The 26,449-nt window shown below is 38.3% G+C and overlaps 2 protein-coding genes across 4 annotated transcripts; one reads left to right on the top strand and one right to left on the bottom strand.

Annotated features, from left to right (window-relative positions):
* The first annotated feature begins 1,975 nt into the window (after positions 1-1,975).
* LOC141434976 (uncharacterized) lies at positions 1,976-3,379 on the top strand. The gene has a single exon (XM_074097473.1). It carries the CDS (start codon positions 1,976-1,978, stop codon positions 3,377-3,379), a length of 1,404 nt encoding a protein of 467 aa, XP_073953574.1.
* A 1,527-nt stretch (positions 3,380-4,906) lies between these two features.
* LOC141434884 (G-protein coupled receptor dmsr-1-like) lies at positions 4,907-26,121 on the bottom strand. Of its 3 annotated transcripts, none has more exons than XM_074097368.1 (6): positions 25,901-26,121; positions 13,066-13,485; positions 10,494-10,652; positions 6,108-6,244; positions 5,814-5,916; positions 4,907-5,482 (listed from the first exon to the last, which is right to left on the bottom strand). In XM_074097368.1, exons 2-6 carry the CDS (start codon positions 13,381-13,383, stop codon positions 4,907-4,909), a joined length of 1,293 nt encoding a protein of 430 aa, XP_073953469.1. In that variant the 5' UTR covers positions 13,384-13,485; positions 25,901-26,121. The 3 variants fall into 3 exon arrangements, with proteins under 3 accessions (XP_073953469.1, XP_073953470.1, XP_073953471.1); XM_074097369.1 differs by having other exon boundaries at positions 26,027-26,121; XM_074097370.1 differs by lacking the exon at positions 25,901-26,121 and adding an exon at positions 24,789-24,828.
* Positions 26,122-26,449: the final 328 nt, after the last annotated feature.

The raw sequence follows: 26,449 nt of genomic DNA, 5'->3' as shown, positions 1-26,449 counted from the left end.
CCAGATGTTTCCCGTAGGTTCCGGAGGCCCGGTCACGCCTTCCTGAGGGACCCCGACGACGATATCACCGTCACTAACCAAGCTCGATCCGACATAGATAGCAGATGCCCAAAAGAACATCACAGGGCGACACTAGCTTTCTGAACTCACCGCACCGCCCCCTCCGGAGGAGGCGACGACGCCGTCCCCCACAGAACACCACACGTGGGCGACCCCACTATTTCAACCGCTACCGGCATGTCCCGGGTAGGTTTTCTCCAATCAGACCTCAACCCGACTGAGTTTCTTGTCGTTTCTTCTCAGTCGAGACTAACGTAGTCCTTCCGAAACGACGTAGCATAAAAATCCGATTGCTTGCAACTCTCCTTAGCGTCCAAAGTCCGAGGTCGGCTCAATAGCAGCACTCTTTGGCGTGCTAAGTTTAAACCACCCACTTGCTGAGCAGCCCATCTGGTTGCTCGCCCTCTCTCCGGTAAAAAAAAAAAATGTTAAAAATTTGCTTCCCTTCTAATAATTGTTGGATAAGTACCTAGGTTTTGTTGCTTCTTTTGAAAAGTACATTGAATTTGAGTTCGTAATTCCAGATATACTTTGGTTTAATTGTATTATTTTAGGGTCAGTTAAATTAGTTACTTATTTATTTAATAAGGGTATTTAGGGTTATAATTCGACATCAGTTATTTCGATTAGATTAAGACATATGTTTTAGTTTTCAACTAAGTTTTGTTGTTCAGTTTGATATTATATTTATTACTTCTTAAATTTATAATGACTCGCACACGCAAGTCGAATCTTTCGCATAGCTCACAAAAAGCTCGAGCTATGAAAATAGCTAGACAGCAAGAAACATCGGCTTATATGCTGAACAGCGGAGAATTGAGCAGGCGGAGCGCCAGGCCAATGCTCGAGTGGCTGAAACATTGGCGCAAGCTAATGCTCGACGCCAGCAGAATTCTGATCGCAGTGCCAACGTGACGCTCGAGGAGGCGGCTTCTCGGCGTCAGCAGCACGCGGAGCTTATGGCATCGCAGCGTGCCTCTGAAACACCAGAGGAGGCGGCTTCTCGACGTCGGCACGCACGCGCAACTTATGGTATCGCTTACATCGCAATCTGAAACACCAGAGGAGGCGGCTTCTCGACTTCAGCAGCACGCGGCGGCTTATGGCATCGCTGCGTGCCTCTGAAGCAGCACGCCTTAAAGGAGACGGCTTTTCGACGTCAGCAGCACGCGCAACTTATGGCATTGCAGCGCGCCTCTGAAACACCAGAGGAGACGGCTTTTCGACGTCAGCAGCACGCGCAACTTATGTCATCGCAGCGTGCCTCTGAAACAGTCGAAGAAGCAAACGTGCGCAGACTCGCTGTTGCACAACGACAAGCTGAACGTCGGGAAATATTTGCAAGGAATAACTAGGGAGCTTTTAAAAAATGCGCTTTTGACTATGATCCAACTTTAGATTATAGAAACCACAGGCTCATCAAAATTTATCGCATGTACAATGGCCTATGGCTTGCAGATTTTGTGCTGCATTGAAATGGAAGGAGGAAACGGTAGGAATGTGTTGCTCTGGGGGCAAGGTAGCCATTTCCACACTAGAGGAACCTGTCGAGCCTTTAAAGGAATTATTTTCTGGCGAGACTGATGAATCAAAGCGCTTCTTGAACTGTATCAAAAAATATAATTCCTGTTTTCACATGACCTCCTTTGGGGCAGATAGGATCCTCGCTATGCCTGGATTTTAACCGACCTTTACGGTGCAGGGGCAAGTGTACCATAAAATAGGGTCTCTTTTACCTCCTTCTAACGGTCCAGCACAATTTTTGCAAGTATACTTTATGGGAGACGCCGAGGCGGAGACTGATAGGCGATGTCGAATTATTCAGGGACTCGAACGAGCGACTGTACTGAAAATACAAAAAGTCCTGCATGATCACAATGTATTGGTGCACGAGTTTCAAATAGCTTTAGAGAATATGCCCGACGAAAACTGCAAGGTAGTGATCCACGCAGACCGCGTGCCTAGCGGGCAGCATGCGCGGCGCTACAATGCGCCAGCCGTCGCCGAAATAGCGGCTGTGGTCGCAGGCGCTGACCTCACCGCCCCGAGGGACATAGTGTTGCGCAAGCACAATGATTCTCTCGCCAGGATCGCTGACACGCACCGCTTCTACGATGCTCTACAGTATCCCATTTTGTTTTGGAAAGGGCAAGAAGGATATCACTTCAGTATTCCTCAAACGAACCCGACTGGGCGACCGAACCCGAACAAAAAAATGTCCTGCATGGATTTCTACGCGTTTCACCTGATGGTCCGCGAACACGACTTCAACTTGCCGCTGAGGTGTAGGGTACTTCTGTCGCAATTTTTGGTTGAGATGTACGTGAAGATGGAGAGTAAGCGTCTGAGATTCATAGCGCTAAACCAAAGTAAGTTACGTGCAGAGAATTACATCCACCTTCAAGATGCCATCGCAAACGACAGCAATGTGAATTCAAATGACTTAGGGCAGATGGTGATCCTTCCTTCGTCAGTCGTAAATAGTCCACGATACCTCCACGCATATACCCAGGACGCTTTTTCCTACGTTCAGAAATATGGGCGGCCAGACCTATTCCTCACATTCACGTGCAATCCAGCCTGGACTGAGATCAAAGAAGAACTGATGGACGGGCAAAGACAAACGGACCGCCACGATATCATTGCGCGTGTTTTTAAAATTAAAGTGGAAAAGCTGGTGGCTTTCCTCACCAAAGGGCATGTTTTTGGTGAGTCGCAATGTTTCATGTATTCGATTGAATGGCAAAAACGCGGATTGCCCCATGTGCACTTGCTGCTGTGGTTAAAAGAAAAATTGCGACCGAACCAAATCGATGCAGTGATATCAGCAGAGCTGCCCGATCCCAATGTGGATAAACCGCTATATGACACGGTTACTAAAAGCATGATCCACGGCCCTTGCGGAGTGTTGAACCCTGCATCCCCTTGCATGAAGGACAGAAAATGTAGCAAAAAGTATCCTCGTGCGTTGTTAAAGGAGACTCAAACGAACGATAACGGGTACCCGTTATACAGACGCAGAGGCCCGGAGGAAGGGGGACGTACGGTCACAATTACAGTGAGAGGTACCGCGCAAGAAGTCGTAGTGGACAACAGCTGGGTGGTCCCGTATTCACCGCTCCTTTCCAAAATGTTTAATGCCCACATTAATATGGAGTTTTGTAACTCGGTCCAGACAATTAAATACATTTGCAAGTACATCAACAAAGGCAGTGACCAGGCGATATTTAGTGTGCAACAGCAGGGCAATCCTAACATTGCCCCAAGAGACGAAGTGCAAATATTTAGAGCGGGTCGATATGTTAGCAGCAACGTATAGACTGGGATGATAGGATGCTGATTTTCAGGGTTCCGTACCCAAAGGGTGCCAACGGTGCCAACGGTGTCGGGTCTGTCTGTCCGTCCGTCTGTCACGGGCTCTATCTCTTAAGCCGTAGATACTTGAAATTTTCACAGATTATGTATTACTCTGGCCGCTATAACAACAAATACTAAAAATAAAATAAAGTTACAAATTAAAGGGGGTCGTCATACAAGAAACGTGTTTTTTTTCAGCGTATTTTGATTATTACGCAGTTGCTAGGCAGCCAAGGTTGTCATCTAGCAACGGCCCTATGCCGTTTGAATGTTTACCTTTAAGTTAGCGATTTTATTGATGTTTAACTCGTATAAAAGCTTCGATATTATAATATAGTGACTGTCTGATTGTGTGGTTTATTCGTTTTTGTGCAAAATTAATGAAACAATTTATGAACCACAAACCTCAATGAATCGCTCGCCAAATCCGCATAGTACTAATCACTATGTTTACCTATTGTTTTTTACACTAGAAAAATCATACTAAGTATTTAACACTATTTACAAGGTATCATATAGTTTAAAATTTATTCACCCTAGTCGAGCTCTTTATTATTTATTTACACAACATACGAAGTCCACCGAATTTCCTGCGAATGAACTGCGCTGACAGCCATTTTTTTTAGCCGCGTGCGGCGCGGGGAATGGTTTCAGAAGCAAACAGCCAGCAGAACCAAAGAGGATGAGAATACAAATTGTTTTTTATTCGAAATACTTGCACAAGTGCTTACATTTCGGCGATATCTTTAGCAGCTTTTCCTTACCTGGCCCTGTTTGTTTATTTATTAACCGACTTCAAAAAATTCGGTTGTATTTTTTTTTATTTATTGTTTGTTTGGGTCAAATCTTGGAAGCTAAATTTGACTCACTTCCAATGGTCGACTTGAAATTTGGCATACTTATGTAAATTTGGTGACAGTATAATAATCTGGTAGTGACATGTTGGTGGTCCTGCCAGGATTGTCTTAGCAGGAGGGAACTCCTCAATAGTTAATAGTACCGACTTGAAATTTGGTACAGATATGTAGTTTAGATGACAATGCAAGAACATTCAACAAAAAGTACATTCGGCAAAAACTCTTGTATTAAAAATGAAATGTTGAAAACTTATTACAAGCATTATATTTATTTGCCTTGTAATGTAACTATGTTTGCTCGGGTGAAATCTTTCAACTCAAATTTGAAGTGGATATCTTCAACCAATTGAGCTGAAATTGTACACTCATGTATAAATCCGATGGCAATACAATATTATTATGTATGACATGGAGTTGATCTGATGATAAAGCTAGCGTGTGGGTTTGATTCGTCTTGACGAGTACTTTGGTAACCAGGGGCATAAAGTACAGTGTGCAAAAAAAAACTTACATTAGAAGAATTTTAAGAAAAACTTTTACTGAACTGCTTATGGAACCCTTCACGTACGAGTCCGACTTGCACTTGGTTATTTTTTCTTGAATAACCAACTAAGAAAAATTTATTTGTCTACTTACGTATTCTGACCATCCGAGTGTGAAGCAGTCGGTGGAGGCCAACGATGTAGACGCGCCCGCCACATAAGCTGCCCAAAAGTCATGCGAAACTGCCGTGACATCGAGCAGTACAGCACAAAGTTTATAGCTCCGTTCAAAAGCGCAAGTGCATCCATCAGCTCCCCGAACAAGTCGTAGCAACCCTTGAAGAAACACCTCCCGAGCACACCGCTCAGGAGACCCAAAATACCCTGCGGCAATTCAGTCGCCAAAAACAACAGCAAAACGGCCACGAGCATTTTTGTCGTTCTGTCCGTCCTCTTATCCGCTTTGTACTGCCGTTTCATCATCTTACTGTTCGTCGGGCATGCTGAATAGACTCTTATCTTTTTCTGGTGCTGATTCGCTCTGTAAACTTCTCGTATTAGCCATAAACTTATGACGGTCAGAATGCAACACGGCAGTAATTTTATCACCACAGCGTGCACCCAGAAATTGATCTGGTAGAGTTTCCCTTCTTGGTCGGCATCAACGTGATATAGTATCATGGGACCCGTCGCTTCCAGAACGATTGCCGTATGGATATCAAATACCTACAAAGATGTAATAAATATTAAAACTAGATTTACTAAAATGAGAACGGAAAGTTATTTATATTTGACATGTTTTCCAAGGGATGTAGACCAAGACTACTTTTGATGAACTTGTGACATTTTGATTCAACCACTAGCTACATATTAGGAAATATTGGGGGCTCATCAATCGCAATCTACGTCGAGAAACGTCGAGAAAAATATGTCTAAGTAATGCACTTGAAAACTCTCATAAAAGCCCAAACCATATTAATTTAACTACGTTTGCCTTTTAACGTGTGCTAAATGGCGTAAAGGCATTATGAAAATTGGGTCGGAGATTGCTTTTTACCATATAAGTGGGAATGCAGAGAATAGGAGGGAGGAGGAAGCTGCTCAGTATGGCCATACTACATCGCCCTTCAGTGCACAATATGTTACTTTTGTCAGAATATCTGTAAAAAAAATACATTAATCAATATAAATCAAACTGTGTTCCGTTTATTAAATTGAGGTTCAATTTTAAGAGTAATAAATTATTTTTTAAGAAATAAATTACAAGCGATCCAGTTTTCCACCGATCCATTTTCCATTTAGATCGTGACTTTGATGTATTTGACTATATATTAATCAGCGGCTCACTTACTTGATAGCTACGTATCTCCACACAGCAAGGGACAATGTTAGACATATGGAGGCCGTGTGGAATATCTGCGCAAAGTGCATGTGGAACAAAAGGTAAGCTGCCCATTTATATGGCATCTCTCTCTGGCCCGGCAGTACCTGTTTCATAAAAAAAATATTAGTTCCCGCTTCGCCATATTCTTGTTTGGTCAGATTCTTGTTTCGCTGGATATTTGTTTCGTCGGAATTTTTCAGTTAAACAAAACTATGTAAATGTATGGAACTATAATATATATGTATATAATGGCTTTACTCGTATATAAAATAAAAGTTACACTTACATTATGAAAAAAATATAAATATAAATATGATAATTGGCATAACCTGTTTAGACATTCTATTAAGTACAGTTGTTTTTATTCCATGTAGTCATTGATTTTATTGCATAAAATCATTCCGACGAAAGAAAAATCTAATGAAACCATAATCCGAAGAAACAAGAATTCGGCGAATCGGGAATATATCAAAAAAACAGCATGACAAAAATTCAATTTCCAATAGGTACCTACGTCTAATCTGCGATTATATTACTAGTAAGCATTAGAGCTTGCATTAATTACTGATTAACGATAAGATAACCTATTTGTTATTCGTAATGAAACTTTCCATTGTAACGTAGCAGAAGACTGTTCCATGTATTGAACATTACTTGCCTTTACTTAAATCACTTTTGTTCCATATATGTAAATGACGCGAATTAAGTAAACCGATCGTAAAACCTGGGGCCTTGTTCCTTATCAGAATTACCTAGGTAATAGCGTTAGGCGATGACAAGCAGATATACATACGTAGGTTAGGTATATCTACCTATCAGACGGAAAACCTGTGTAGAATAGGAATTATTTGTAAACAAAGGCTGATACAAGATCCGAAGAAAAGTCAACGGGCACGTACATACGTCGAAACTCCCAGAAGGATGATATTTTGGGTGTTTGGTTCATTACATTGCTCAAAAATGCATGAATTTTGTGTGGGCATGGACAGGTCTAAAAATATTTGTTTATATGGTGTCTTGTTTTTATCAGAGCCAAACATGAGCTAAAAGATTGGAATAAAATTGTGTGTCACTCTTACGCATCATAAGGCCGGTTGTGACTGAGTTGAGTACTTATATGTATAACGTGTTTTCTAATTAGGTAACAACTTTTATTTTAGGTAGGTACTTGTAACGTTGGTACGAATATATAAGTAAGTTGTGGTGAATACTCGTACAGTCGAACAAATTGAATCATGACCCAGGGTCGAACCTTTGTGCTACTAATGTTATGTTGACATCTCATACTTTTGTCAAGGAATTAATAGTGAAATTGATTATTAAAAGGTTCCACCCTGGGTCATGATTCAATTTGTTGGACGTACATGGTAACACTACAGACGTTGTCTGAATCAATTTTACTACATTCTCATTTGTTTTTTAATGAACATTACTGGAGTAAGATTGGTTTTTAGAGTCTTTTTGTATTTTTTATTTTAACTCTAAAGTTACTTTTACGGTCATCCCGTGAAATCCATATCGAAAATACAAACTGAAACATGGATGCACAGAAAAAACCCAGAAAAAGACACCAGCGCTGGGAATCGAACCTGACCCAACCTGACCTGAGGACCTGGGTTCGATTTGCAGCGCTGGTCTCTTTTCTGTTTTTTTTCTGTGCATCCATGTTTAAGTTTGTATTTTCGATATTACTGGAGTAGGTACACCTACGAATCCACATCTTCCACCTTCCATCTTCTACGTGGTAGCCTAGTGATTTGACATATGGACTCTGAAGGTTTTCGAAATTAATGTGCGAAACTATATAAAAAAATACCTAGAGCTTTACGATGAAGAAAAACATTATAAGGAACCCTGCCTACACCTCCGAAGAATTAAAATTCCTCATGCGCACTGGGCCCACGTGGGAAGTAAGGGCCAATCCCTCTATTCTCAGAGGAGGCATGTGCTCAGCAAGGAGACGTAGGTATATAGGCAGAGTTGATGATGATAAACCTACATCTCACACGGCGAAAAACTATAAACAAAAGAACTCTCATCATCATCTTCATCTCGGCCCATATACGCCCCAGTGCAGGGCACAGGCCTCCTTTCAGAATGAACTCTTCTAACTCTTATCTCACTAATTAGGTACTGCTACGAAACGCTAACTTATAATAAACTAAGTTGATTAGGGTTGGCCCTGACTAAGTTCCCAGAATGTACTTATGTGGATACTTTGTCTCACCGTCTAAGGTCTCACATATAATGTGGCGTGCTGTGAGGGTAGGCAGCGCCAGTAGCTGCACCCGCATGTACAGTCAAGTGCAAGGATATCGACACGGCCAAAGTTACAAAAATATGTAGCTATACACGACTTTATGACGACTATATTTATACTCTGTTAATGTCGAATTTGCAGACATTAAATTATAGTTTTTAATATTTCATTGTTATTTTACATTTTTACTCGACTACGGCAAAGCCAAAGAAAGAGTAATGATTTTAGCAGTCTATGTATGTTTGTATTTACGTATATATTAAGTTTTTGCTTGTGACTATGACACTAGGCATTATTATTTTACTTATTAGATAAATACATATTTAAATACATATTAAACATCAAGACCCGAGAACAAACATTCGTATTATTCATACAAATATCTGCCCCTGCCGGGATTCGAACCCGGGACCTTAAGCTTCGTAGTCAGGTTCTCTAACCACTTGGCCATCCGGTCGTCAAAGAAAGAGTAATGATTTTAGCAGTCTATGTATGTTTGTATTTACGTATTTATTTTTGTTTTTGACTTCTGACTATTTCAATATTGATTATTATTTTCAGTTTTTACTTGCCATTTTTATTTCAAATTATTTATGAATTTTAATCATCAACATCCCAGCCTATATACGTCCCACTGCTGGCACAGGCCTCCTCTCAGAACAAGAGGGCTTGGGCCGTATTTCCACTAGGCCCCAGTGCGGATTGGGAACTACACACCACCATTGAATTGCTTCGCAGTTGTGCAGGTTTCCCACGATGTTTCCTTCACCGCAAAGCTGTGAAGTTTCAAATGTAATTCCGCACATGAATTTCGAAAAACTCAGAGGTGCGAGCCGGGGTTTGAACCCACGACCCTCTGCTTGAGAGGCGATAGGTCAAACCACTAGGCCACCACGGCTGTAAACACTAGGCCACCACGGCTGTGACCACTAGGCCACCACGGGTGTAACCACTAGGCCACCGCGGCTGTAACCACTAGGCCATCACGGCTATCTTTCTCGTAACTTTGACATGTACAAACTATGATGTAATTTTATACTGAATTAATAAATAATCTAATCTAATCTATGCACTTACCATTAAGTCGTGAATACATTTTTTTGTGTCTTAGGCCGATATCTTTGCACTTGACTATATACCCAGCAATAGTAAAAGATTATATACCCTAATAGGTTATCTACCCTGTTGCTAGTGCTGGCAACTGCGTTCGGGTGTAGATACTGGCGCTGCCTTACCTAAGTCGCTAACCTATGCTACCAGATCTTAGACTCAAAGAAGAAGGAGTGAGCAAAGTAATCGTTTTACTAAAGCAAAACAACGCCTGATACAATAAATCAATCCTTTTATCATATCTGAGTTTTACAATAATTTTCTAGTTATATCAAGAAGTATAAGTAAGTGTTTATAAGGTTGATTGTAGTTGTGGTAGTTCCTATATCGGACAGACGAAAAGAACAATAGCTGAGAGGGTCAAGGGACATATTGCAGCTGTTAAAAATCGCCAGGTAAATAAGTCAGCCATAGCCGAGCATTTGTTGGAGTCAGGACCAAACCACTGGATTGAGCTTCACAATCTCAAAATTCTGTCCATGGAACGTTATTTCTACTCAAGAATGGTACGTACGTATGGTAGTAGTTGAAATAAAAAAGCATACAAATTTCAAACGGGACGATGGATATAATTTTCATCTTCGTGGAATCCTGTTATTAATAAGTGTCGGCGTAGGGATGAATGTTCGGAGGGACGTTCGGACGTTGTTAGTGTTATGTGTCGGTGTGATGGGGTGATAAATAAAAATGACCAAGTGCGGGTAGTTCATGATACGAGTGCCGGTACTATTAGTGTTCAAGTGCGGGTAGTTCGAATGACTCGCGCTGCTAGACTTGACACCCCACACTTCAGTCTACTCGTGACCACGGCCACTGCAATGTTGCCGAAACGTCGAGGTAAATATTACTCGTTTGTGTTAGCGTGATAAGTCCCGTTGGTGGTATTTTGACTATGAGTGAAAATCACGAATGTTTAAAACTTTATATATATCAAGAAGAAGCTGACCAAACTGACAAGTACGATGACATGTGCTGCTACTTACCAGGTATCGATAGACGGCAAAGGGCACGTACTCCATCATGACGAATACATCGGCCACAGCCAACCACTTGAGCAGCCGGTTGATGGGCGCCGCTGCCAAATCCCTACGAGTGAGCACCACCACGTTCAAAGCATTCGCTAAGGTCCCAAAAAAACACACCTGCAAAGTAAAGAGAGCAAATTAAAAGCTTTTCGAGCACATTTGCCGCGTTTTAACAGCTATCTACTTTACCTAAAAGCCTCTAATATAAACGTTATTAATGAAGGTCCGACGTGGAATCGTAATTGTTGTCTGCTAAAGCTTTAATCTTACCGGCAGTCAATGAAATTTATATTGTTACGAGTTTTGGCGCAGCGTGGGCTTTACAAACACCGCAAAAATAGGCGCCATAAACGGGTCAACATTAATTAGTCATCAGTCGCAAATTGCTGCGGCATTTGACACCAAGTGGCGTTCACCGCGGCCTCGGCCATGTTTGCCATCGGTGCCAAGAGGCTGTGTTGTTATTGTAACTAGAGTACGGCATGAGACGTGTAATGTACTAATTTACCCTTTTTTACCCTTATAAAATATGACTCTCTGGTGGCCGATCGTCCAGAATAAGACCCATCGTCCACAATAAGACCCATCGTGCACAGGGATACGCAAATCATCCATATCAATGAACTACCATATTTTACCTTGCTTTCCCTTTTTCCTTAGCTTCCAACAAATATTGTTTTTATTAGCATTACCTACGTTTGCTCAACGACATTTAAGTTAAAAAAAAACCGGACAAGTGCGAGTCGGACTCGTGCACCGAGAATTCCGTACACATTTATAGGTATGTAAACGGGAATCGTGTGTGTGGTGAAGATATTTCCCGCTTTTTCCGAGTGATTTAATACATCCTGTTTAAGCAGAGCCCTGCTCCTAAGCAAAACGTACGCAGTGTGGGGTCAGATTATATTGGACTATGATATTTAAATACACTAAAAATCAAAATTTTCAGACTTTTTTACTTAGTTGTGTTATAATAGCTACCTTCACACCAAATTTCAAGTTTCTAGGACAACTGGAAGTACCCTATAGGTTTCAGTGCACGGCAATTTGTATGGAATCACGTGACAGGCTTAGCCTAGTGTGGACTGTGGAACCAACGGAAACCCTACTTGTAATTTGTTTTTGCTTTTAATAAACCATTTTTTGATTTTGTTGTATAATGTAACTTTCGATTGCGTTGACTTAAAAGTTTGATTTTTTCAAGGCTTCAAGGGACCGCAAATATGATTATTCGATATCAATTTCAGCTTGATACCTTCACGCGTTCCTGAGAAAAAGGGTCTTGACAGACGGACGGACGGACGGACAACAAAGTGATCCTATAAGAGTTCCTTTTTTTCCTTTCGAGGTACGGAACCCTAAAAAAAGAGTTTTTCTGCATGCGCCGTAGTGGTAATTTATCAATTGAACGAAAACATTTCTTTCTGAATTCAGATGAATGACAATTACAGTTAGGTATGTAATAAATCTCAAACCAAAATAATGTTCTGCGAACCTCAATTTGCTCGTAAACATATGTCAATAAAATATTCTCAGAAGCGGTTCATTCTGGCATGATATAATATATGATAGCTAATAACTCATGCCCTGTATGACAGCGTATTACCAACGCATTACTATGATTAAAACCCTGGTATTAAGGTAGGTAACTGAACTGTATATACATATATATGTATGTTTTGATAGCCTATTGGGTGTCCCACTGCTGGGCAAAGGCCTCCCGTTTTGTTTTCCACCCGAATTGCCAATTTGGGTCGGAACGTTCCAAATCTTCCCACCATTTTCTTTTTGGTCTGCCCATGCTTCTGTACTCTCGCATGGAAACGGATGACATGTCTCGCCGAATCCCACTAGACCTTGGCGGTCATCGTCCCTGCATCAACAATTTCGCAGTCCTGGGGTGCCGGTCGATGTTGCTGATTTGATCAGCCTTCTCCGTTACATCTGTTTAACGACAGCGGTATAACGTTACCAACGTTTTAACGGTATTTGAAGCCCTGCTCCGAACACGTATGTTACGGCCACATACATCGCAATTACGCGAATGTTCGCTTTTATCGTATATTATCCTAATCTTAAAGTACATTATCAAAAAACTAAAATTAAAACAATTTACTTAATGGAGTTCCCTTAGGCAGGGTTCCGAAAATGCTGGCAGCTCTACAGTCCCCTGTGACGTCTGCTAACGTCTTTGTTATTTTTTGCAAGGACCCCACGGACCAAGGGTCTTGACAACGAACGGAAGAAAGTCGTATTCGGTGCCTAAACCTCTGTATTTGTATTTTGTAGTATGTAAAAATGTTAATTTCGTCGAATCAAAACCTTCTAAAGGTAGTTTTTCACCGGCGAGGCGAGGCGAGAATTAAAATTTGTATGGCAGCGCCCGCGGCGGCTCGCGGCGAGCGCGCGAGAATGCATACAAATTTCAATTCTCGTCTCGCCTCGCCGGTGGAAAATCACCATAAGGCTCGGATAAATTCTCATAAAGATTTGATGATTTGATCCGTCATGTTATGGAGAATATACTTACAAGAAGACTGAAGTATCCATGTATGCCGTTATACGCCAAGACAATGTCCCGAAAACTGCCAGAACAGTAGTTACATGTAGACTCTGGAGACTTCGTCAAATTCAGTTTATCCTTCAGACCATTCACTAGCTTTACTAACGCACCAAAATCGAAATGCTCATGGCTAATATTCTTCGTCTGTATTCTCAGCGACGCTGATGAAAGAAATTGGTATAAGTCAAAACTAGTTCGATTGGTGCTCTCATCTGTTGTTATCTCTTGAAAAATGCTGGAAAACGCCTTGGTTATGTTCTGGGCGGTATCCACGTCGATTGCCATGTTAGTTTCAATAGGGACTCAAGAATTTTATCAAAAACCATCACCGCCCAAAGATGGAATGGCGTTTAAAATGACGAAGTCAGTTCCAGTTGGAAATGAAACCTGAAACAAAGTGCATTTATTATTTATTTGAACGGATTGTGAACGTCTTTTTTGTTACTCTGCTTCGTCTTTGCAATGAAAAAAGTACTTAATCCTCTTAGTGAAATTTTAAAGGCATGTCAAATTAGGATTGTTGAAGCTTAAAATGTAACTGACAAAAATGATAGACAGCCAGAGAAATGGGTTTATAGAAAATGATAAGGGTTTATTAGTTTTCCTTCAAAGTCCTAAATTGATTTTTACGCCTACTGTGCTCGTAAAAGGTTACGGTTACGTGTTACCTAGGTAATTTTTCAATATTTATTGTTTATCCAAGACCTCACACGATACTTAAGGTACAAGGCAAGTTATATAAGTCTAGGGAAAGAGCTTCGCTCGGTTTTTTTTTCGTCACAGAGTTATCAAAATTATCGAACTTATTGCACGTTTTCACTAAAAAGATATCATTATAAATTGAAAACACGTGTTTTCCCAGAGAATGATCGATCTAGCTTGGTCCTAATCAAGTTGGATCGATCATTCGCCCCCGAAAACCCACATATTATAGCAAATTTCGTCGCAACCGTAGAGCCGTTTCGGAGATCCCCAATATTAAATAAATAAACGTGCAAGAATTGCTCGTTTAAAGATATATCACAATACAAACACGACACAGGGTATAAATTTAAAACTAATCGAAAATACAAACTGAAATATAGATGCAAAGAAAAACCAGAAAAATAAGACCAGCGCTGGGAATTTCGATATAGGTTTTACGGGATGACCGTAAAAGTAACATAAAATTTGGAATTGAAATAAAAAATACAAATAGATTCCAAAAAACCAATCTTAAAACTAATATCAAGTAAATAAAAGCAATGACCTAGTCTCTCTCTAGTCTTTGGCCCTTAACGAGACTCAACCCAAAAAAAGCACGTCACTGAAATGGCACAGCGCTATTAACCATTTACTAAGCATGCCTGATACGAGTATATTTTGCTTGAATTTTATATTTAAAACGCCAAAGGCAGCACTTGCATTGCATTGATGAATATCTCTGTCGATGCCATAAAAGCAAATGAAGCAGTACCTGATTGCACTTTCATAGAATGTAAAGTGCTGCTGGGGGTTGGTTTTTTCTCGTATAAGCTGTTGGCCTTAATATAAAATTTTACACTAAACAATATTTCCATAGGCGTCGTTTAATAAGTTGTCTCGTAGATCTGGAGAGCTAGTGGGGCTTCTGATGATCACTAACTGATACTGTACTCGAGAATTTCAGAGGCGCTGCCAGCATAAAATTTTGCAGGCGCCAGTTATTTCACTGTCTGTCACATAGTCCACGCCGGAACATAGTGCAAGTAATTGTAAGTTTCTATGCGTGTACGTCTTGCTAAGGTTCAACACCCCTGCTAAATTTATTTGCAAGATTCAACCAACCGACGCTCTGGAATGCTAGGCGTTTATCCAAAATAAAGGAACCCTCATTTATCTACGCAGTCACGCTTACTAGCCATAAAGTGATGTAAAGATACGCTTTATGTCGACGAGAAAAACCGTGTGCCAAGTGCATTAGTGAATTTCAAAAAAGTAGCAGATGGAAAAGTCTTTGAACTCGAAGAAAACTTGATTATGAGGTTAAAGATAGGACGGAACATTTATTTCCCACGAGAACTGCATTACTAAATTACTTTAGAAATCTAAGTTATGGAAAATACACACTAAAATCAAATAAAAGTTAATGCTATTTTACTGACTTTCCCGTCTTTTATCTCCTTCGTTTTCTATGTACTTACAATATATCTTAGTATAAAAGCTAGGTCTCGTCCAATCGAATTATAAATTCTTACTTATTTTAGTTATGCAACTATGGTAACAGTATTATTCTCAGATTGATAGTGTGTTACGTCTTCACTTAAACCGCTGTACCGATGTAAACGAAATTTAGTATGAAAATAGTTTAAGACCCTGATACGGACATAGGAAATTTTTTATCCAGGAAAATTGCATAGTTCCCACGGGATAGCCACAAACGAACCCTTGGCCGAAGTTGCTTAATTATTGTAAACTGTATGATGGTCGTTACTTATTACCGCGCACACTGAGTTTTGTAGTACGAGGCACACAGTATCTTATTATTGTCAAATATTGTTTCTTTCTTTTTCTTTTCTTTCTTTCAAATACGGGACCGGGTGGGTGAGCGAACATGGCGACATTAATTATAACTTCTTTCTGTTTTGGTGTTTGCGGGTTGTTTTTATATAGTTTTATAAAGTTAATAATTGTTAAAAAGTATTATTTTTGTCGGTTTATAAAAGGCGACTAAAGGGACCTGATGCGCGCTCTTTTGCCAACTACCGGTCCCGGAAGTCCGGAGTCCGGACTTCTTCACTGCGTTGTAGACAGCAAAGGGAAACCCCCTACAGTATTTTCCCAAGAAAGTCATCATGTAGGTTCACTTCTGATGCTCAACCTACGACTTAGTAAGTACAAGACCATTCTGTAAAAAGGGCAGCATCTTAAATAGTGGATTCTAGAGTCGAACAAATTGAATCATGATCATGACCCATGGTGGAACCTTTTAATAATCAATTTAACTATGATTTTCTTGACAAAGGCATGAGGTGTCAACATGACATTAGTAGCACAAAGGTTCCACCCTGGGTCATGATTTAATTTGTTTGACTATACAACAAGAGCATAATACGAGCTATTTTACCAGAGAAGTTCATATAGCCACCCGAGCAGGTACGGCGAGGGTGGATAGACACGTCGAGGGGAAAATGGGTTTAATCCTCGAATTTTACACTGCTTTTCACTTGGATTGCGAGGAAATGAAATAAAAACAGTAGCAACATTGTTCACTTACTAGGTACCTTTTATTTTGCATGCATTGTTAATGTAATATTTTTTTAGTTTTATTGAATTATGTATTTGATAGATATTTATATTACACAAATTAAACTTTAAAAAAAATATATATCTATAGAAAATTTTCTATTTGTGGCTTTTGACATTGCCCTGGTCTTAGATGAAGATTATACTTTATGCACTAGAGCATAAAAAGTCATTTTATGTCGCCTATAGATCCAGCATATTACCTATTTAGTGCCATCCACGAAGACGCGTGATTTTGACAAAATTAGCCATTAATAAGAACCACGGCATGCGTCATCGTGAATGACTCTAAAAATACGAACTTTACGAGCATGAGAAGTGAAAATAAAATTTTGTCAATAGAAAAATGTGACATGTCACAATTCTCGCTCTGTGATAAAAAACGGCGCGCCATCATGTTGTTCTGCCTGTCACTTTCGCATTACGTATTAAATTATTCAACGCCGAATCTACGAATTTTTCGAACCGGGGCAAAAGTGAATTTGGGCGTCCTTGCTTAACACGTGCGTAATAAAAAGGCTGGGTTTAACATTGAAGTCAGTGCCCTACTGCATTACTCGTTTGAAAGTCTGATATGTACCATGTAGCTACTCTTCTACACTATAATATACTTTACACTATGCTTTATACTATGCTATACTTTTTTTTCTTCTTTATTAGGTACTCAGGCAACGTTGAATAGAGCTACAGTTTTGCTTTCATTATCAGAAGCTCCCGTGGAAAAATACTCTCATATTTCACCGCTATTATCCTATATTAGGACGACGGCAAGTTTCAGTGTTTTGTCTTTGTCAGTGGGCTACTTGATATTCCGAACAATATTTTGAGAACATTTGAAACTTGAGGAGTTTACCGTCATATTGTATTTCATATTTTAGTTAAAGTAAGCTGTTTGAAATATTAAAAATACAGAATGTTTCAGCAATATCCAGATTATTCCTGCATATTTCCTTTTTTGAGATGATTTGTGTTTTGCTTCATCTTTTTTTTATCAAACCCATACGTGTGGGGTATTTATGGATAGGTCTTCAAAAATAATATTGAGGTTTCTAATATCATTTTTTTCTAAACTAAATAGTATGCGCGAGAGCCACTTCCAAAGTGGAAAATGTGTGCCCTGCAACTTCTAAAATAAGAGAATGATAAAACTAAAAAAAATAAGTATGTATGATGTTGTACATTACCATGCAAACTTCTACCGAAAATTGGTTTGAACAAGATCTAGTAAAAAGTTTTTTTAATACGTCATAAATCGTAAAGTAAAGGTTTTATATTATGTTACTTGCTGCTACGGAACCCTTCATGGGCGAGTCCGACTCGCACTTGGCCGCTTTTTTATAAACCAATAGAAACGCTTCATTTACCTATCCTCGCACAGCACCGCGCTGGTGGAAACAGCCGAGCGGAGCGAGCCTACGTAAATTATACGTTTCTATTGGTTCATGAAAAACATATTCCTCGCGACACATCCTCGCACATCTCTGGTGGAACGCAGCCTAAAACTGCTGAACTGTACGTGGTTTGGAAGATAGAAAAGCATGAGCATTTTTTATCCTTACGGGATCAAGATATACATTGATATTAGGTAATTGTGTTTTGTTTCTTTTCTTTTGTACAATAAAGAGTTTACATACATACATATACATAATTATGTAAAATTAAAATACCGAAATCTCAACCGCTAAAGTGTAGAAATTTAATTTTCACTGGAGTTCATCTTGCAGCCTTAATGAAAACGACGATGCGAGCTTCGAGAATTCCCATAGGAATTTATATCATATAATCATCATCATCCTAGCCTGTGAGGTATATCGGGTATATCCCACTGCTCTCATAATGAGATTGCTTGGGCCGTGGTTCCCACACGGACCCATTGCAGATTGGGAACTTCACACACAACATTCAATTGCTTTGCAGGTTTGTGCAGGTTTCCTCACAATGATTTCTTTCATCGTAAAGCTATTGGTAAATTTCAAATATAATTTTGCACATGAATTTGGAAAAACTCAAACGGGGGCTTGAACCTCTTTATTTTGGAAAACCATAACTCGATGTCATTCCGTGTTCTTAGCAACCGTTGTGTTGATTAAAAATAAAATGTTTACGCTGTCACTATGCCACGAGTCTCTTTTCTCACTGAAAAATTAGGTTTATCAATGAGGAGTTAAGAAGCACAATGTCGTGAGTACCTATGAAAAGTTCAAAACTTGAATAAAACTTTAAAAGTTCATGAAATTTAAAAATATTCCAAGTAAAACCCTTAAAATTCCAAAAGAATTGTCAGAATGAGTAACTTATACTGAATCGCTAAATTTGACACTGAAGCGATTCAATTCCCACTCAAGTTAAGCGTCATGGTACGAAAACCGCTTGAAGTGTGTGAATGAAAACGTCTGTATCCCTGTCGCTGAACCGTGCTTGAACTGAATCGCAAAAGTAACGTCGTGGTACGAAATAGCGTTGCAGTTCAGTTTAGAGCCTAAACTGAATCGTATTAAGAGAGCGTGGTAGGCCCCCTGAAAGAAAATTGTACTTTAGTATTTTTACCTCATTTGTTTCCTTCACACTCACACTTACGATACCATACCATACGTATAGGTACTTAATTGCCTTGCGCAGTGTTTAAAATATTTTCTTAGCCCTACATATCCAAGCAGAGACACAGTGTTTTTAAAGTTTATTAATAAATCAGGCAACGTCTCTTTCTCTTTAGCTAAAAGCGGTTCTAGGTACGACGTATATATAAGTATCTAAGATAGTAAGTCTCAGTCCTGTAGTTTTTATTTATTTTCAAATCTCTTTTGATCCCTAATTGAATACTAACAAAATGACATTGGTCGTCCTATTCAGAGCTTCGATACAAATCAAGCGCATAAAGGTGAAATTGGAATTAGGTACTCAGTATATTAAAGTGGGAGCTATTGTCAAAATTCACCTTTTTGTATGATTTCCGGAAAGGACTTGTTTACTTGTTATTTTGGGTATAACATAATTTATTTTTAGAAGGAAAATGTTTGATCCTAAAATAATTTGCCGCTTACATTCATGTGTTTGTAAATACACAAATAGAAAGTATAAAGTTTAAGTTATTATATTCGCAAAAAGGTAAGGCGTCTTAGTTAATTCACTCAATAATCCGACAGTTCAACAATGGCTTGTTTAGAGTCATCATTATAGACAAATCTTTTTTATAAGAGGGTCATTTGCAGAAAATATGCACCTTTCAAGTATAGCAAACTTTTATATGGAAAAATATTTCTCAGGTGCGCTACGTTCATAGCAATCAAAAAAACATTTATAATAAAATGAAACGAAACTGAGATGGATATTCTTAGGTGCGTTACATTCATAGGAATAAAAATCATTCATAAAAAAGTGTAGGTACGAACTGAGATGGAAAATTTGGGTATTTTTTTTCTTGTATGAGGTTCGAATACAGACACGATTCTGAGTGAGAAATGCCTAAAAAAACAATTTTCTGATGAAAAAATAGGTGGAATGAATGATGATGATGATGATAATGATATTTCTGATGGATGATGATTTGCAGCGTTACAGTAATTTCAAAAGATTACAATTTCTAAGAAATGAAAATAGTCTTGAACACATTCGCGACCCTATATATTGCTACGCGCTACGCTCGTAACTAATAGCAGCGGTTTTCCGCTTTGAGGCGAAAACTTCCTACGAACAGAGAATCCGGTTGTCGAGTTCTTGGTACTGAGTATGAAAGAGTCTTTTGGATTAAAGAATAGTCTTTGAAGTGGTGATGGAAAAATATAACACGTGGAAGTTTTCATACGGCCCATCTGAATTGGAAAACTAAATTTCTAATTCATGTATAGGAAATGACAACAGAGAACACAATGGGGATATATATGAACTGGATCAACACTTCGGCATGTTTGTACTGGCACACATAATAAAAAGTATGTAAGTATTTAAATAACAATCTCTATTTGAGGATTATAGTTGTAAAATCGCAATAGCGTTTCTGTACATTTTATCCGTTCATACCTAAAAAATCCTTTTATGTAAATTAATGGGGTTGGAAATGGAGTATTTATATACCCTGATAAAAATACATTTTATAGCAAATAAAAGTTGCGGGAAAGTCTAGCAATTATCTCCATGTAATTGTGACCTTTTTCGTATTAGTAAAGTACAGGCTTTATAATGTTTATGAAACATTATATAAGTAGGATAGGTAGGTATATAGATAGATCCTCGTTTGACTCGCTCAAGGGCAAAAAGAAACTGAAAAATCGACCGTCTCATCGTAATTAAAAAGAGCGTTTAAATTATTCATTTACGAACGTACTCTTTAATTTACTGATAAAAAGATTTCGTCTTTATTATACATCAAATGAAATATCAAATAAGAAACGCTTTGTAGTACTATCTTAAACATTTTTTACGGAATTAAGGGGAAATTTAACTTGTTGAGCACTCATTCAGAAAATACTGGTAACAGGATAAAAGTTGTTGATTAATATAAAAATGTATAAAATATGTTTATGTGTAATGTATATATTGTTACAAACGCATACCATTGTAAACCCATATTCAGCAAATAAAGTAATTATTATAAAACAAAATCAAAACCGCCTTAGAACGATTCCGCTTGAATCACGTGCTTATAATGATCTGTATATTTATTCATATGACGGCCGTTAAAAGATTTCTATATCGTATATCCTACTAATATTATAAATGTGAAAGTTTGTGAGTGAGTGAGTGAGTGAGTATGTTTGTTACTTCTTCACGCTGAAATGGCTGGACGGATTTGGATGAAATTTGGCGAAAAGTTAGTTTATAACCTGGATTAAAACATAGAATACTTTTTATTCCGATGTTCCCACGGGATAGGGATAAAATCTTGAAATAACAACCGCTGGGCTTAGAGTCATGAAATTTGGTATGTAGGTAGCTGAACGTCTAGAATAACACATAAAATACTTTTTATGTCAATGTTCCCACGGGATAGGGATAAAATCTCGAACTAATAACCGTTGGGCTTAGAGTCATGAAATTTGGTATGTAGATATCTGGACATCTGGAATAATCCACAGGCTACTTTTTATATCGATATTCCCACGGGATAGGGATAAAATCTCGAAATAACAACCGCTGGGTCTAGAGTCATGGAATTTGGCATGGGTGTTTTAATTTAACGTCAATGAAAATCACGATGTTATTTTAGGGAATTCCCACGAGAATTTAATAAAATCCCGGAATTTCAATTCAACTGCTGTATCCAATGATTTACGCGTGCGAAGCCGCGGGTAAAAACTAGTAATAAAAATTTGCAAGTGGTAGGACCTTGTGCAAGGTCCACCCGGATTGCTACCACCATCTTGCTCGCTAATCCTGCTCTGAAGCAGCAGTGCTTGCACTGTTGTGTTTCGGCGTGGAGAGTAAGACAGCCGGTGAAATTACTGGCTCTTGGAAATCCCATCTTAGGCCTGTAGGTTGGCAACGCATCTGCAATACCCCTGGCGTTGCAGATGTTTATGGGCGGTGGTGATCTCTTACCATCAGGAGACCCACTTGCTCGTTTGCCACCAAGTCAAATAAAAATAAAAAAAACATCAGTATTGAGATGGTATTATCATTGTTGCAGTCGTAGGTATAATAAGTGATATAATGGTAGTTATATAGTGATTTCAACGTACTACAAAATAAGCGTGTCTATCTCAGTTAATGCTGGACAATCTAATCATCATCATCATCATATCAAAGTCAAAGTCAAAAAGTCAAAATATCTTTATTCAATTTAGGCTATAACAAGCACTTATGAATGTCAAAAAAAAAATCTACCACCGGTTCGGAAAAACCTCTGCTGAGAAGAATCCGGCAAGAAACTCAACGAGGTATATATATATTTTTTTTAAAACAGATTTACAATATTATTAAATGATATGTATACATCACAAGTATTTAACACAACTTTATTTTTAACACAGTAGGTTCGCTATTTGAAGGGATCGCTAATTCGGATCGGAATTATTTCCAAATATCCCTTTCCATGATATAATCATTAACTTTATAATACGCCTTTGATATTAATGTCTTCTTGAAAATAGATCTGAATTTTGTATCCGTTTCATTTATAATATTTTTTGGAATTTTATTATAAAAACGTATGCAATTTCCCAGAAAAGACTTTTTGGTTTTAGCCAGTCTGTAAGATGGAACTTTAAGCTTCCCTGTGTTTCTAGTAGCCTTTGGCTTATCGACGTTAGTGGGAAAATCACATATGTTCTTCCTAACATACATAATTATTTCAAAAACATAAAGCGACGGCAGGGTTAGGATATCTGTTTCCTTAAAAAAAGATCTTAAAGATTCACGCGTCTTCAAATTATAAATTGCTCTAATTGCTCTCTTTTGTAAGATAAAAATTGACTCAATGTCTGCAGTAGATCCCCATAAAATAAGGCCGTACGAAATAATGCTATTAAAGTAAGCAAAATACACCAACCGTGCCGTCGCCACATCGGTTAGCTGCCGTATTTTCCAAACTGCAAAAGCAGCAGAGCTCAATCTACCCGCGATTGCTGTGACGTGAGGTCCCCACTGTAGTTTATAATCGAGCGTTATTCCTAAAAATACTGTTGATTTTACAAATTCAATAGTTTGACCATTTAACTTTATATTAGAAACTGAATTCGAGCAAGATGAATTTATCAACGAGAATTTAATACATTTAGTTTTCTTAGGATTTAGTAACAAATTATTGGCAGCAAACCATGCGGATATCACGGACAGGGTTTCATTGGGCTCAATGAAGTCGGTATCTTTTCTACTAACCTTGAACAGTAAAGACGTGTCGTCTATACCACCATATGTATAAGTAAGGTCATTTACATAAATAAGATACAGGAATGGGGCAAGAATGGATCCTTGAGGCACTCCCATTTCAGCTTTATCAGCCGTAGAACGTCCACTGTTGGACATAGTAGGCCTCTCCCTAGCCTCCCCCATAAACCTCCAGTTACTTCGGATGGAAGCGGCCTGCATCCATTGTAGACACGCAAGTTTAACCAGGTCATTCGTCCATCTCGTTGGTGGACGTCCTATGCTGCGCTTGCCGATCCGCGATCTCCATTCAAGAACTGTTCGGCCCCAAAGGCTATCTGCTTTCCGGCCTAATAATGGGCATTGTGGCATGCCCGTTGTTACTTCAACAAGCTACTTAATTCGCTTGGCTATGTCGGTGACCGTCATTCTTCAACAATGTAGTGTAGCGTGTACACAATCACAATCAATCTAACGCAATGGCTCAATTGGAAAAATTAGTCTGATAAAATTTAGGGTGTTGATACTTTGTATGGACACCTCAAATTAAATAAGACTAATTAAAACAGTTGAGTTAATGCATCATATTGTCCATGTCCAGCAACAACTGAGCTAAAGAAGTAGATACTAATTTTATATCACGTTTAAAAGTTCACGCACTTTATTTAAATTTGACGCACTTCAATGGTAGGATTGACTTGAAATTTGGCATACTTATAAATTTGGCGGTGACACCCTCGTGGTCTGACCAGGATCATCGTCGCAGGAAGGAACTCCTCGCCGGTTCATGGCTTCGACTTGATTTGTAATTATATAATATGTAGATAACACGAACATTTAAAAAATTAACTTGTTCAAATTTCCAAACGCTCTCGTCATTCTTGAGCGATTTTGCATTGTCACGGTACAGATAGGCAGCGAATATTTTGTACCATACAATTGGTTAATTTTCAACTGGAAACTATTAAGAGGCCCACAAATTACTCGTAGGGTGAGAACATAATTAATGCAATACTTTGAATTGGTCATGTATTGTGTTATATTGGATAATATTCCTGCAGGTTAGAATCTGTCCTGAATCAATACAATTGGTGGCTGTAGACTTCGTGAATTTGCGAAAATATGATATTTTTTAAAAATAGCCAAAATTGAGTTGTCGAAAAAACCCATAGGAACCTGCTCACTAAGTTTCACGAGAATTGTTTGAAAAAGGACAACGGACACATACGAAAACATTTTTGCCCAAGCTGAAACGGAGATGCTTCACCCTCGCTTGGTCGATGAACTACTATAGTCGTTCCAATCGTTTATTTAACTTTTGACAGATCACGCACGTGAAGTTTTACAACAATTTTCGGTACAATGTACTACAGAGAATACCGTAGGTACTTCATGGACGGGTACCGCCCACTTAGTAATGTGCCATTCGTAATGAATGACCATAGACTATATAAACCGTTTTGAAGTAAATCGATTTTATAAATAAAACATACATTTAAAATTATTGTGATTATATTTTATATCAAAATCATTTAAAAATAATAAATACATTAATATGCCTTTAGGGATTAAAAAGTTAAAACAACTAAAATAGGCACTGTAATACTATTTTTAAATATACCTACCACGGGCGTCTCGTTGTGAGTGACAACAAACTGGCGTCGGTGCCGCGTCCAGTTTTGCCGCTTCATAATTGACAAAATTACTAAATTACCGTCGGAAGTGATAAACATATTAACTTAACATAAATGGATTATTTTAATATGTAAGATAAAGTAACTTAAACACCTGTGAATGTTTATAAAACAATGCAAAATGTTGAGCTAAAATAAAATAATTATGAATGTGTTAAATCGATTAAAACTTCTTCATGAATAAAATCGATTGTTAAAAGAAATCGAATCAGTAACGCATCAGGGCATCTCTATTTTAATTAGTACTCGAGCTGTCAAAAGTTAAATAAAAGATTGGAACAACTATAGTACTAGCGAAATAAACAATAGGCAAACGACCCTTTCTATAGGTAACTTACTTCTGGCTGCCTAATAAATAACTACCTTTGTAGGTTTTACCTACATCAAATAAACTCAGTAGATAATAAAGACAGAGTACCTAAATTACGAAAGTATGGATTATTATGATATTACTATGTGGGATAAGCTCTACATCATGGAGAATTTATTATTTGATTATATTCGTACCATTAATGATAAGTTATTACGTCTGTTGTTAAAGCTATTAGTGCTATTAGAGCTTTCATAATTAGAACACTTTGAAAGAGTATTACGCCTCGTTAATTATTCTATATTTCCGAATCGGTGGTAGATTTTTTTTTGACATTCACAAGTGCTTAAGTGTAATTCATAAGTGCCTCAATTGAATAAAGATTATTTAATCACCTACAAGCTCGCATCGAAATATATTTTAATTAAAAGAAAGAAGAAAGAAAGAAAGAAAGAAAATACATTTATTCACAACACAAGACACAACAATAGTATTAAGTAGAAAAAGGCAACACGAAGGAAAGTATGTGTAAATAATAATAATATGTATAATTAATGTGTACGTGTGTGTGTGTGTGTGTGTGTGTGTGTGTGTGTGTGTGTGTGTGTGTGTGTGTGTAATTAATTTGTGTGGTGTACCTAGTCATGAGATTAGGCGCAATTCTTAGATATATATAAATAAACAATGAAGAACAAGAATATTATAATACTGAATATCCATGCACTATACTCACATAACTAAAACATTTATCCCAAAAAGTTTGTTTAGTTTTCGCTCCGCGGCTCCGACAGATTTGCTCGTAAATTGTTTTGTCTACGTCACACACTACAAATGTTTATGCAGGTATATATATGACCACCTGTTGCTTATGAAGTAAATATTGGATAAAGTTTATTAGCAGTAAAATACATTTAGACGCGGTACTTAGCGGAAGCCACTGCCGATTCCTTTGCAAGCCCGCACGAAACTGAGAAATATTATCGTTCTATGTTCCAATCCATGTTGCCCTCCCGTTGTGAGTCGGTACAGCTATTTGTTTCAGTACTCCTCTAACAGACAAAGTTATCTTATGGTGTTCCAATAAATCGTGTAGCGAACCTGAACTGAAGTGCTAATAACACTAGTTTGCTATAAAATTTTACGGCCGGGCGTTGACGCCGCCTTTGTTATGTTTAACAGAGTACAAAAAAGGAGGAAGTTCTCAATTTAACTGTATTTTTATGACACCTCAGAACTTTTTTCTACGTGAACCGATTGTGATGATTCTTTTTTCAAACGGGTG

Source organism: Choristoneura fumiferana, chromosome 14 (assembly GCF_025370935.1).
Source record: "Choristoneura fumiferana chromosome 14, NRCan_CFum_1, whole genome shotgun sequence".
Taxonomy (NCBI): Eukaryota; Metazoa; Arthropoda; class Insecta; order Lepidoptera; family Tortricidae; genus Choristoneura; species Choristoneura fumiferana.
This window is presented reverse-complemented; position numbering and strand designations above follow the sequence as displayed.

Bases quoted from the DNA above. Each gene is read 5' to 3' on its own strand.
- LOC141434976 (XM_074097473.1), top strand. From the start codon at position 1,976: ATGCCCGACGAAAACTGCAAGGTAGTGATCCACGCAGACCGCGTGCCT.
- LOC141434884 (XM_074097368.1), bottom strand. From the start codon at position 13,383: ATGGCAATCGACGTGGATACCGCCCAGAACATAACCAAGGCGTTTTCC. The intron at 10,653-13,065 runs GTAAGTATATTC...TTTACTTTGCAG, and splicing joins ATGGATACTTCAGTCTTCTT to GTGTGTTTTTTTGGGACCTT. The intron at 5,917-6,107 runs GTAAGTGAGCCG...TTTTTTTTACAG, and splicing joins TGGAGATACGTAGCTATCAA to ATATTCTGACAAAAGTAACA.